General features: G+C 38.3%; 1 protein-coding gene across 1 annotated transcript in view; it reads left to right on the top strand.

Annotated features, from left to right (window-relative positions):
- The window catches only part of syne3 (spectrin repeat containing, nuclear envelope family member 3), a 33,275-nt gene extending 21,414 nt beyond the window's left edge, over positions 1–11,861 (top strand). The window contains exons 9-18 of the mRNA XM_028438393.1: positions 552–734; positions 795–938; positions 2,549–2,683; positions 2,760–2,921; positions 3,748–3,920; positions 6,065–6,458; positions 8,101–8,235; positions 9,339–9,518; positions 10,855–10,905; positions 11,473–11,861. Coding sequence (XP_028294194.1) covers positions 552–734; positions 795–938; positions 2,549–2,683; positions 2,760–2,921; positions 3,748–3,920; positions 6,065–6,458; positions 8,101–8,235; positions 9,339–9,518; positions 10,855–10,905; positions 11,473–11,655 — 1,740 coding nt within the window. The 3' untranslated portion in view covers positions 11,656–11,861. The remainder of the gene's footprint in view (positions 1–551; positions 735–794; positions 939–2,548; positions 2,684–2,759; positions 2,922–3,747; positions 3,921–6,064; positions 6,459–8,100; positions 8,236–9,338; positions 9,519–10,854; positions 10,906–11,472) is intronic.
- The last annotated feature ends 1,796 nt before the right edge of the window (positions 11,862–13,657 follow it).

Raw genomic sequence — 13,657 nt, 5'->3', positions numbered from 1 at the left:
GGATGTTTTTAAACTTTCTTTTATCCCTCCCACAATGTGTATAAAGTATGCAAATTATGAAAGATTATTTCAAAATGTTTATAAGACTTTGATAAGAATGACTATATTGTTAATATAGGCTACAAAGTTTTGTTTTTTAACATTTTCGGTTGAAGGTGTGCTGGGGATTTTTATCAATGAAAAAAGGTTGAAAAACATTGTTCTACTGGAGTTAAGAAGGAAGATGAAGGAGTGTTAGCATCACGTAGTATCTTGGTCTCGTAATGCTTAATACATGTGTAATTCCAATCCTCGAGGGCTGCAGTCCTGCATGTTCTCGATACCAGATTACTTGAAGGAGCTCTTTAGAGAGTTGTCTAAGGAGAAACATAACAGGCACCACTGTGGCCCTTTAGGATCACATTTAAATGTATTTATTCACATCAATCAATGAATGTTTGCTCAGATTTTTTTTAGTCTCATGTCAATGTGAGGGTTTTTCAATTTCCATCATTTGTGAAGAAGCTTTTTACCAAAGTTGAGATGGAGCTTTCTGCTCGCTCCACTTGTAGCGTCTGCATCGGGAGAGCATCCAGCTGCAGGATCGCTTGAAACTGGTGCAGATGAAGAAAGAGCTGCTGGAACCTGTGTTTGGTCCAGAGGAAGCTAATGTTCTTCAGTCTGAGCTGAACATGGCCATCAAGAACAGAGAGCTGCTGCACGCTCAGCTGCTGCAGAGAAGGAGCAGGCTGGAGGTACGCATGAACACATTCAAGGTTCAAATTAATGCAGAAATAAACGAGTTTCCTCTTTAGGTATTAATTACAAGGACCAAAGACTTCGGAGATGCCCACGAATCAATTCTCTCCAAGCTAACCAGTTTGGAAGATGGGCTGGTTTCAGCTGACGTGCTTCAGCCGGATATTCTTGCCAAAAAGAGCCAGTCAGACCAGTTCAGGGTGAGTGAAATCCCAGTTCATACTAGACCTCGAGATGGATTGTCATTTCTGTTTTGGTGATATAGAAAATTACCATATCGCCTGTATTGATATATTTATATTTTATAGCTTATTTTTTATTAAAATACTCATTTTAGGAGTTGCTTCTTTTGTTTCTTCTCAGAAAATGGATTTCTGAGTGACTCCTAACCCAGACCTTCACCTAAACAAGCCACATCACAGAACTCACTCACACGTGCTGTCCTTTAGAGGAGAAAAAGACTAAAGTGGCACATATCGTGCAGCTGTGTGTTAGTAAATGTGGCTGTGTGGCATTTTTTATCAGCAAATTTAACCCAGAATTTTTTTTTTGTGGTAAGACTTTATTGAGTTAAAAATATAGAGTTTTATATCTTATATCGACATTTTGAGGAAAAATATCGAGATATGGGTTTTGGTCCATATTGCCCAGCCCTAATTCATACATACTGCAGTGTGTACACCATCCTACTGTATATTTATACATGTTTTTTGTTGAAGGAAGTTGTATATATTTAAAAAAAAAAAAAAAAAAAAAAAACATTTAAAGCTGCAGTATGTAAGTTGTTTTATTTATTTTTTTGTCAAAATAATCCATGATCACCTTTGATCATATTGTAATCTGAAGTTTTCTGAGAGTACTCTACTCCTTCTCTTAGCTTTGTATTTAAGATTTCAAATACCGGGAGAACCACAATTCAGCCAATCAGTGATGAGCCGTTTTGGGCATCACTATTGGCTGCCTCACTAAAGGCGATGCGTATTCACGTACCATCGATAATAAAAGTGCAATAGCGTATTTTCTAGCAGGAGAAGTCCCCATCGCATCGTTAAAGCACAGCAGTTATACGGCAAAGCAAGACAAAAAAGGAAGAAAGATGTGGAGAAGAAACAGTCTAAAGGCACAAACATATTTGGGTGGAACGGACTCGACGGAGATCCGGGTGGACTCAAAGCGGACGATCCGCACCACACACTGGTGTCAGAGGGAGAGTGATAACTGACGGATAAATCGTGTGTAAACCTAAGAGAAGCGTATCAAAGGTGGAGAGAACATGAGCTATTAATTTGCAATCTGGATGTGGAGTGGTGTGGGTCTGCTCTGACTGGCAGCTGGGGTCACTTGTGAGACCTTTGGGACGGGGGAGGGGCTCTGAGGACAGTAACTACAGAGTGATACGTTGCTAGTTTTTATTGAGGAAAAAAAGCTAAAAGCTTCACAGTTTTGTGCGTTCACCAGGATACCGGTAAGGGACGATAGGTTTCAAACAGGGAGGGGAGGATGTGCATGGTTGTTTCTATACAAGTCTCACAATTCTACATAATGCAGCTTTACTATGAATTAATTAATATTTCCCAATTTGATTTACATGATTAACTATTTCATTGTGTTTTCACACTGAAACCAAACAATTTTGATATTCTGAAAATATGTTTTTTTTTTTTTTTTCATTTAAGCATAACTTTCTTTGGTTTTACAGCTTTTTCCCACAGCTAACTATGAATCTGCATTCAAAGTCACATAGTTTGGCTTTAGCATAAAGTTGATTAAAAAGCATTACTAACTGTTTCTATGGTATGTTTGATCCCAGGCTATTGAGAAGGAGATGGATGTGTGTGATGCACAGATCATGGCCTTAGAGTCCCTGGTTTCCTCCAGCCCAAACAAAAAGGCTCAGTTTGAGAAACTCTGCATTGAGTTTAAACATTTCCATCAGAAAGTCAAAGTAAGAGTTTGTTGTTGTAAATGAAACGACACATTGTTGCCCTAATGCAAGTGAACATCAGCCGTCTCTCCCTCAGGCTAAGGTTCAAGAGAGCGAGGACAACATCGTCGCGCACGAGGCCTTCCATGACCGTTTGCTGAACATAGAGAAGTGGTTGATGATCATGAAACAGAAACTGAAGTCGTTTCGTGACCCCTCAGGAGAATGGAACATTGAAGGTCGCCGCCATGAAGTGGAGGTCTTTGTCTGTTTTTTTTTTTTTAAAGTCAACCTACTTTATATGTCCACCACTTCAAGCTTTTCTGATGCAGTCGTCCTTACCCCCAAATTCCACCGCATCCGTAACCGCTCCGTAACTGCTCCGTAACTGCTCTGAAACAACAATGCAGCAAATCTGTACCAGCACAACTGTGTAGCTGCTGCAGCATGCTGGAATCCTCTGTAGCAGATGCGCAACCCTTCTATTTTTGCCAGACACTAGAGCTGTGCTGCAGCAATAAACCCGTGCGGGACAGGAAGTAGTGCATAGACACATAATAAAATATCCAGATTTTTTTCAAAATAAAATTCTCTGTGTTCAAGGCGGATCGTAATTCCATCCACTGACATAGGTTACCCCTGGCAGAGGAAAACACCGACCTTCCAGGACATCCAGCGGGCCCATTTTGGACTCTATCCGAAAACCGCACTTTTAAAATCATATGTCACATATAAATTATATTGCATTTATTCATGGTTGAATCACATATATACGTATATTGCACGATTACACGTAAATTAGCGGGATCTCCTGAGTCCGTGCTGCAACAGATACGCAGCAAAACCTGAGGTGGTGTGGATTGCTGGACTGCAGATTGCACTGCAGTTACTTAGCGGAGCAGTTTCTGAGCAGATACGCATCCAATGGAAATCCAGGGTTATTATTATTGTGACAGATTAACCTCCAGCATGGCTGATCACTGTATAACTAAAACATTTTTCAGAGAAAAAAAAGGCAGCCGTTGATGTATTTTCATGTGATTCATTTCAAATCTCTCCTTTTATTTGTGTGTCTTCGTGCACAGAAAGCTTTAGAAGAGTTTCCTGCAAAAGAGCTTGAGATGCAGCACATGGAGGTCCAGGGCCTCAGAGTCCTGGAGAGGACTTCCAAAGAGGGACAAGTCCACATCGCATGGGACATGAAGCGCCTTAAAGAGTCCTGGCTGAAGCTGAGCAACATGAGTCTCTCTCTACAAACGTACACAGTTGTTACGCCATTAAATGAACACAGTGGCCCACATTTATCAACCTTTGCGTAAAAACGGGTGCAAATCTGAGTGCACATTGTGACGTAACTATACGACAGGACCAACGTGTGCTTTATGAAGCATTCGTATTTGACCAATCCCAGCGCACAGTTGATCGGGTGTTGATAAATGCGGGGGCTGATCGATCGTCATTAACATGTTGAGCCTTTAAATCTTCCTGGTTCAGAGGCCCCGCCCACCGAGGTCAAACAAACGCTGGCAAGAAAAGAAAGTAACTCATCACATGGCGACCGTGGCTCAGGTGGTAGAGGGTTGTCTTCTGATCGAGAGGTTGGGGGTTCGATCCCAGTACCTGACTATGTGTCGAAGTGTCCTTGGGCAAGACACTGAACCCTAAGTTGCTCCCAGTGGTCGACTAGCGCCTTGCATGGCAGTCCTGTCCCACTGGTGTGTGAATGTGAGAGTGATTGGGTGAATGAGCTGATATGTAAAGTGCTTTGGGACTGCTTCAGTGTGGTGATAAAGCGCTATATAAATCAAGTCCATTTACATCTGAGGTGGAGCAAAACAAAGATGTAATTGCCAGGTTTCAACCCATAGAGGGAAGTCACTCTGACATTTTACAACTAAATATGCCAAGTTAAAATACTTTAACTAAAATAATGACAGTTGGACCAGAATCAATCAACAGCACTTTTTGTTTTGGGGTTTAGTTACTCTTTAAAAGGACGCTTTTGCAGAATTCTCGTGTTTTGCTGTTTTCTGCATGTTTGTTTCTGTCGGCCATCGTACAAAGGAGCTCATAGTTGACGTCTGCCCCCCTGTGAGCTCTGCATACAGCTTCACAGCAGAGATCCTGGAGAGACACATGGAAATATACAGTTCATGTCAGCATCAGTTGTTCATACGCTGAGGCCAATAAAATAACACATTAAAAGAAATGAACAAATCCCTTAAAAAGCCTCAGTGGAGGCTATGCTGCCACTGCTTCAGCTTTGGCTCCTCACGCTGCACTGGTACATCAGACATTGCTCAATTCACCAATGGAATTCACCAACTTCCCCTGTGGTATAGAGCAGTGTTCCCCTGCTGGCCCAACACAGCACCGAAGCAGCTCCTGTGATCTGCTCCTGCCCGGTAGGAGCGTTTGTCTGTGGATTTATTGAAGTAAAATGCAGGTATCAGTAAAAACGTGGGCTTTTTAAAATACATTTTATTTTGTTTTAATACTCCTCTTTTTTTAATCTGTTCTGGATGTGTGTCTGCTTATGCTCGCGGGCCCCTGGGCAATTGCCCAGTTGCCCGTAAGAGCTGAGGTTTGTTTAATACTTTATTTTCAGTCTCAGTCAGATTTGGCTTTTCTGAACCACTAATCCACACACTCAGGTTTGAGGAACGCTAGCTCAGAACACACGTGAGATCTGATTGTAGCGTACACTCATGTGAGAATTGATAAATACCCAAGATTGCGTGAATATGGTGGAACGCACGTCGAGGGCCAGATTAACACTAACAGTATTCAAGGGCCCCATCATCATGACCCCAGGATTACCGTACTATAATCTGGCAAAAGAATAAATACATTCCAGTAATATACATAAATATACTCAATACACCAATATCTGATTTTGATTTACAGGTGTAAATACTCGAAGAAATACAAATGCACCACTATGTCCTCTTGTCAAAGCCACTTACTCACATATGATGCTATGGAAATAAAACACATTAGCATCAGTATAATCTGGTCAAATTGACCCACGACATTAAAGAGGAAGGGAAGTGTCCTCCATTTTCAGAAAAAGTAAATAAGCAACCACTTTCAAAGCATCCAGTATTTAATTAACAACACTTATTGCCAACACAAATGTATTGAATGGATAGAGCCACCACAGAGGAAGTCCACAGACAAGACACTAAATAAAGATCCTCATTGGTCAGCCCATATATGGGCTGACCAATGAGGTAATGAGATATTTCCCGGGCCCTTCAGAGGCATATGGTTAATCCGGCCTTACGCATGTTGTACGCTCAGATCTGAACCTATGAACAGTTGATGAATGAGGGCCAATATTTCCAGACCAAACCAATACTTAGTTGAAGGTGTAGGATAATGTTTGCTTCTTGTTCCCAGGCTTGTCAGCAGCTCCACAGAGCAGATGGAGTCTGACAGGAAGGGAGGGATGCTGGGCTATGGAGAACGCCAACTCTCCCTGAAAGACACTCTGGATAAACATCCTGTTTACCTTCAGAAAAGTGGAGCGCATTGGAGCCAAGATGAAGTGGATTTGTCTGCTGAAGGTGTTAGCACGTCCTCCAGTGACTCAGCAAACAGAAGCCGACACAGGGACAGAGGAGCAGTGGCTGCTTTGTCCACACATGCATCTCCTGAACAAGGACCGAGGAGTTGTTCTTCTGAGGAAACCAACAGAGTAGAAAAGCACCAGAGTCCAGTGACACGATTTGGGCTGATCTACAGAGAAGAATCACCTGAGACGAGGTCAGCTCCACCCGATGAACACACTAAGGTATCTGTGCACCCATAACATCAGGGTTGGACTCAATTACAATTACGTCTTCAATTATCCATGTTCAACTACAACTAAATTATGATTCCAGTGACCGCCATCTTTACCAATTGTAATTAAAATCACGATGATTATTTTTCTCCTGAAAGTCAGTTACAATTATGTTCTCAATTACTAAAGTTCAATTACAATTAATTACAATTACTCCGCCTGAAATAAATAAGCCCATAAAATGTAACCTTCCTCTTGTGTTAGCTTTATGTTAGCATCTCTTATGATAACAGGTCAGTTTTGACTCTTGTCTTAAATCAGTTGTAAAATACACTAAAAATATCATTTATCATCTAATTAGTTTTTCATCTCTTGGTTACATTGTTAGACTTCCTTATACATGGAATTATTGGTTTTAATATTTTTGGTGTGGGCGTCTGAGCCTTTTTTGTGTCAGCATAGCCCGAGATTTATATTTTTTTAAACTGGTGAAATGATCCTCAAGAGAACTGACAGGTAGTGGCACAAGTTCATATGAAACATAATTTAATTATTAACTACATGGAACTGTAACATGGTTACACAGGTTTGCTTTTAATGAAATTATAATAGACAGTTTTTATATAATTGGCTGCTGAATTCAACAATACAGAACAATAAAACAACAATAAAATATCAATAAAACAACAATAAAATATCAATAAAACAACAATAAAATATCAATAAAACAACAATAAAACATCAATAAAACAACAATAAAACATCAATAAAACAACAATAAAACATCAATAAAACAACAATAAAATATCAATAAAACAACAATAAAATATCAATAAAACAACAATAAAATGACAATAAATATCAATATAATGACAATAAAACAACAATAAAACAACAATAAAATATCAATAAAATAACAATAAAATATCAATAAAACAACAATAAAACAACAATAAAATGACAATAAATATCAATATAATGACAATAAAACAACAATAAAATGACAATAAAATATCAATAAAACAACAATAAAATGACAATAAAACAACAATAAATCATCAATATAATGACAATAAAACAACAATAAAATGACAATAAAACAACAATAAAATATCAATAAAACAACAATAAAATGACAATAAAACAACAATAAATCATCAATATAATGACAATAAAACAACAATAAAATGATAATAAAACAACAATAAATCATCAATATAAGGACAATAAAAAGACAATAAAACAACAATAAAATATCAATAAAATGACAATAAAATGACAATAAAACAACAATAAAATATCTATAAAATGACAATAAAACAACAATAAAATTACAATGCAATGATAAAATCACAGTAAATAATTTTGATACATACACACATTGATAAACATTAAACACAGCCATTGTGAACTGCTTTGTGGTCAGAAGTCGTCATCAACCATAAGAATAAACTCATTAACATATGGTACAGTTTGATATGTGACATCAAAATAAAACACGTATCATTTAATGTTTCACTGAAAAACAAACAAAGAAAAAGTGTGCGTGCATGCGTACATACTTGGTGCATGCTGCTTGTTGTTTCTGTCATGATGATGATGATGGTTTATTAAAGAAGCCTACAGTATGGTCTCCCATGGCTTTTTGCAGAGACAAACCCTTTCCAGGAGGAGAGAGTTTGAGGCGTGGCTGTCCAAACAGAACGCTCTTCTTTCTGAAATCCTGAGCAGAAATGAGTCCACGCTCGGTGCCAAAGACCTGAAGACGTCCCAGGACTCACTCACAGTACGTTACCTACAGAGCCAGTGCTGCCTAATGACCACAGGACACATCTACATCAGTACGCCTTTATAGGATTTAACTATACGCTCTTCATTCTCAGCCCAGACGCTTCCTTTTAAATCAGTGGTTCCCACACGTTTCACAGTCCCTAAACCCTTCAGACATTTAAAGGGGCAGTATCATGATGGTTTTGATACAGTGATATACATCCATTTAGCCTCATTCAGAGGGACAGAGCGGAAAAAGTTCTGACTGCTCCCTCCCTCGTTTTTCCACATTTTGTAAAAAGTCGGCTCCAAACGGGCAAGTTGGATTTTCCTTGGGTTGTGACATCACAACACGGAAACTCCTCCTCCTGACAATTCTGACTTCTCTTACCTTATATAATAAGAATGTGTGTAAAAGCATCATTTACTGAGTTGGAAAACATGGTCAAATACTGTCATCAATAAAATAATCCATGGTTTGTCATCATACCCGCTCACACAGTTCATTCACACTAGAACAACAGGAGAACCATAACAATTAGAAATATGAATATATATAATTCATTTAAAATCACAGTTGTCAGCACTGCCCCCTGCTGGCCTCTGGTCCCTTGTCTGTTAGTCTGACTTGTCTCTGTTGTTGTTGAGTTCGTAACAGTGTTGTTGTAATAATGTCTGTCATGTTTGGTTTGTGTTATTGAGAGTACTTTAAATATTTTGCTGTGTTGTATTTTATGTTAATTGTATAATTGTCATTTTATTCCCTTTAGGATAACACATAACAACTGTCCAGGGACTACAGATGAAAAATAGCCCTTAGGCTAATTCTGGCATATCTACAGATATATATGTATATAAATATATATATTAATATGCACTGTCCCTATAATAATTAAAGCGTGTTTTTAGAAGCCTCATTAAACTGACTTTTCAGAGGCGAAAACTCCTGAAAACAGGCGAGTCTGGGAGAATAAACCTCAAATACTATGTTTTGGGGTTTTTTAGAACAAATGAAGATGGGTTAAAAAAATAGCATAATAATGGAGCTTTAACATTGTGATGGTTTACGTTTGGTCTCCTGATTGTTCTGACTGTGTGATGTTTTCTGGGGGCGTGCAGGCTCTTAGGACTGGAGTGGGCTGTGGACAGCAGCAGTTTGAGCTGCTGCTACAGGAGGAGGAGGGAAGCAGCTCTGCATCAGCACCAGATGATGATCTGGATGATCTTCGCTATCGTTGGATACTCTATAAATCAAAGCTGAAGGAGTGTGGAGACATCAGACAGAGGACGACTGCCAATGTGAGATCTTAATCCTGTGCTTCTCAAACTCTTTTTTTTGGGTATTATCATGTTTCATAATAAATTAAAAACTATGGTAAGCTAATGACCTGCATCAAAAAACAAATGTAAAAGTGCAGCTGTCAAAAATACAGGAAATAACGAAACATTGTTTTACTTTGAGTACTTTTTAATTGAGCTCATTTTTACTTGTACTTGAATATAATATGTATGACGTACTTGTACTTGAGTAGGAGATATCAGTACTCTTTGCATCTCTGCTTCCAAGTTTCCCAGGATGCATTTGGAACCTACAAGGTTAAAAACCTGAAGCACACTGAGCCTCAATATCTCTGTTAATTCTCCACCTTTGAAAGTTCTGGAAACATTTTAAAGAGAAAGTGACCAAGTAGAATATCAACATTTCATTCATAAAACTCACGTACACACATTACAGTTAACATCAAAACAAGAGCCCTATTTATAAACGAGTTAAAAACTAATGGAAGACAAGAAGATGTGCTTTTATTTTGAAAAGAGGATGTTTGATTTTTAGTTTAGAGTTTACTTCCATACTGAGATTATAACCCTAACATAATCCAATGAACAAATAAAACACGTGTCCGTTCACTTTGAAAACAAAAATAAACAAAAATGAATTGATTTTTTTTTTTTTTTTTTTTAGCAAAAATTCATTTTTTCAGCGGAGTGCATTTATACAGTCTCAGTATGAGGTAAACTCAGTACATGACACTGGTCCCAGGACCATTCGCAATGCATCATGGGACGGTTGAGTATGACTAGTATATACTATATAGTATAATATATAGGGTATGTCTCACATACTACATATATTTTCATACTTTACTATTTAATGTGAACACACTACATACTAATTTAATATAAGATAATCCTTTATTCATCTCACAGTAGAGACATGTACAGTGTTACAGCAGCAAAGCAGGAAGGCAGAAGAAACAGACTTAGCATTATTAGTACGTTAGTGTGACGTTAACAACACGGCCTAAGTGTTTGTAGCATCAGCTGATTATGGGATTTTCTTTACATCTAAATCAACAAACTGAGGAGAAAAATCTCATGAATCACATTTAATAAATGTCATCAATGAGATCAATCACCACAAGATGGCAGCAAGGAGTCACACACACAAACTGTGTGTGTGTGTGTGTGTGTGTGTGTGTGTGTGTGTGTGTGTGTGTGTGTGTGTGTGTGTGTGTGTGCGTGTGCGTGTGCGTGTGCGTGTGCGTGTGCGTGTGCGTGTGCGTGTGCGTGTGCGTGTGTGTGTGTGTGCGTGCCTGTGTGTGTCACATGACCTGACCTTCTCTTCTCTGAGCAGAAACCTGCAGCCAATCAAAGGGAGGCAGATGTTACCGACAGGAAGCAAAAGGTAACGTCACTATTACTGGGGTCAATTACATTTTTCAGTTACAATTACATCTTCAATTAACCATGTTTAATTATAACTCAATGTGATTACGTTATCCAGCATTCTTTCCAATTACAATTAATGTCACAATTAATATTTTCCCCTGAAAGTCAATTACAATCTCAATTACTAAAGTTTAAAATGTAATTAATCACAATAACTGAGCCTGAAATAAATCATTCCATAAAACGTAACCTTCCTCTTGTGTTAGCTTTCTGTTAGCATGTCTTATAATAACGGGTCAGTTTGACCCATGTCTGTAAAATACACTAAAAATATCATCTCTTGGTTACATTGTTAGGATTCCTAATCAATAAAAATATTGGTATTAATGTTTTTGGTGTGGGCATCTGAGCCTTTTTTGTGTCGCTATAGCCATTGATTTAGATAGAAAAAATCAAATAAATAGAAGAAAAGATACATTTATCCACAAGATTCACTGACAGGTAGTGGAAAAGGTTGATATGCAACATATTTTATTGATTGTTTATTTTGTGTGTGTGTGTGTGTGTGTGTGCACTCTGACAGGCTGGTTCTTTGCTACAGCGAGCGTGCCGTCTGGCGCTCCCTCTGTGCCTCCTATTCCTGGCGTTGCTACTGCTGTTGTTCCTGCTGCCCATCATAGACGAAGGCAGCAGCTGCTCCGTCACCAACAACTACGCCCGCTCCTTCAACGTTATGCTGCGTTACCAGGGTCCCCCCCCCACATAGACCACACACGCTCCATGTCACACTAACGTACTATACACCAGTGTTTCTCAAATAAGGGTACGGGGTACGGGAAGGCAACATGGGGTACTTGAGAGAGAGAGAGTGAAGAAAATGACAAATGAAAGCATTAAAAACATGGGGTTGTATAATGTTTATTTTTGGTTAAAAATGATAATCATACTAAAAATGACATGATGACAAAAACACACAAAATAAGAGAAAAATACACAAGATCACAACAAAATACACAAAAATAACAGCGAAACATACAAAAAACTTCTGGTTCACTTCAAAACAAGAGCCCTGTTTACAAAAGCATTAAAAACTAATGGAAGACAAGAAGAGATGCTTTTATTTTGAAAAGGGGATGTTTGGTTTCTAGCTTGAAGCCAGTACCAGGACCATTTTACATTCCACTCATAATGCATCATGGGATGGTTGAGTATGACTAGTGTGCCCACCGTGCATACTTAAAAAATGTCCCCATATATTATACATCTGGGTATTTCTCACATCTTCTCATACTATCTAATGTGAGCGCACTACATACTCATTTAGACGTCACACTTAGTGTGATTAGTACGTTAGTGTGACATTTACAACATTGTGTGTGTGTGTGTGTGTTTCAAGTTTTGCTGCATGTTTGTACGAGTCAAAGCTTCGTTTGTGTAGTTGTTCATTGACAGGTTAAAGTAGATTAAACACATTTCTTTCTTTTTTTCATGTTATAAACAGCAGATGAATGTGTTCAGGATTTTTTATAAGTGCCTTAATATGCATGAGTGGGGGGTGGGGAGTGGGGGGGTGTGTCCGTCATAAAGTTTTATAAAATGCTGCATAACCTTTAAAAAAGCTGTATTTACCTTTTTTGCCGTCAAGCTTTTACAGTCTATATCTTTGAATAAAGAAGGTGATTACACTGTGTGTGTGTGTGTGTAAACTGAAGCTCCGCCCCCACACAATTTTGTGTGCATTTGTTTATATCTTGTCATTTTTTTCTCATTTTTGTTATATGTATTTTTTTCCATGTTTTGTCCTTTTTCACCCATTCTGTGTGTTTTTGGAGTCACGCTGTTAATATTTCTGTCATTTTCTGCATGTTTGTTGAGGATTTTTGTGTTTTTCAGTAAATTTGTGTATTTCTCTGTTAGTTGTAACATGTCTCTTGATGAGGTAGGGTTCTATAGACGCTAGGAAGTAGTGTTTAAACTGCAGGTTGTCAGTCCTCTCACTCTAACAGCTCCTTTGTAAGATATAAAGCAGGTGTGATTAACCATCAACAGTCCCTCCCTGAACCCCATCCCACACACAGCCTCTCCCCACTATGCTGATCACACACCACAGTTGTGTGTGTGTTATGGTTTTGTGTCTTTTTGTAATAATTGTCCCTACAATCTCTACATGACGTGTGTTTTTGAAGTCACACTGTTTATATTTCTGTCATTTTGTGCATATTTGTTGATTTTTAGTGTCATTCAGTTCCTCCAAAATACACAGATTCAATGAAACAGTTTATTACGGTATATCTTATGATGGAAGTCACTTCAATCTAAAATCCTGCAATTTCTTACAAACTGTCCCACAGATTTTACTTATGTCACACAGAAATCATTTAAAAAGTGATATCAATATAGTCACTATATATATACTGTATATATACAGTGGCTATAAAAAGTCTACACATCCCTGTTCAAATGCCAGGATTTTTCACCTTTAATGTGACCTATAACCTGTGCAATGCAATTGAAAAACAAACTGAAACCTTTCAGATGAAGTAAAGATGGAAAAAAAACTTAAGATAACGTGGTTACAAAAATATGCAACACCTTTGGCTTTTATTACAGCACTCAGTGTTTTTGGGTCAGAGTCTATCATTGTGGAGCATCTTGTTGAGGTAATATTTACCCACTTTTCTTTACAAAACCACTCCAAATGTGACAGATTGCGAGGGCATCTCCTGTGCACAGCCCCCTTCAGACCACCCCACAGATGTTCAGATTCC

The sequence above is a fragment of the Gouania willdenowi genome, chromosome 22 (assembly GCF_900634775.1).
Source record: "Gouania willdenowi chromosome 22, fGouWil2.1, whole genome shotgun sequence".
Classification (NCBI taxonomy): Eukaryota; Metazoa; Chordata; class Actinopteri; order Blenniiformes; family Gobiesocidae; genus Gouania; species Gouania willdenowi.
Note: the sequence above shows the minus strand (reverse complement) of the source record. Positions and strands in the feature narration are given on the sequence as shown.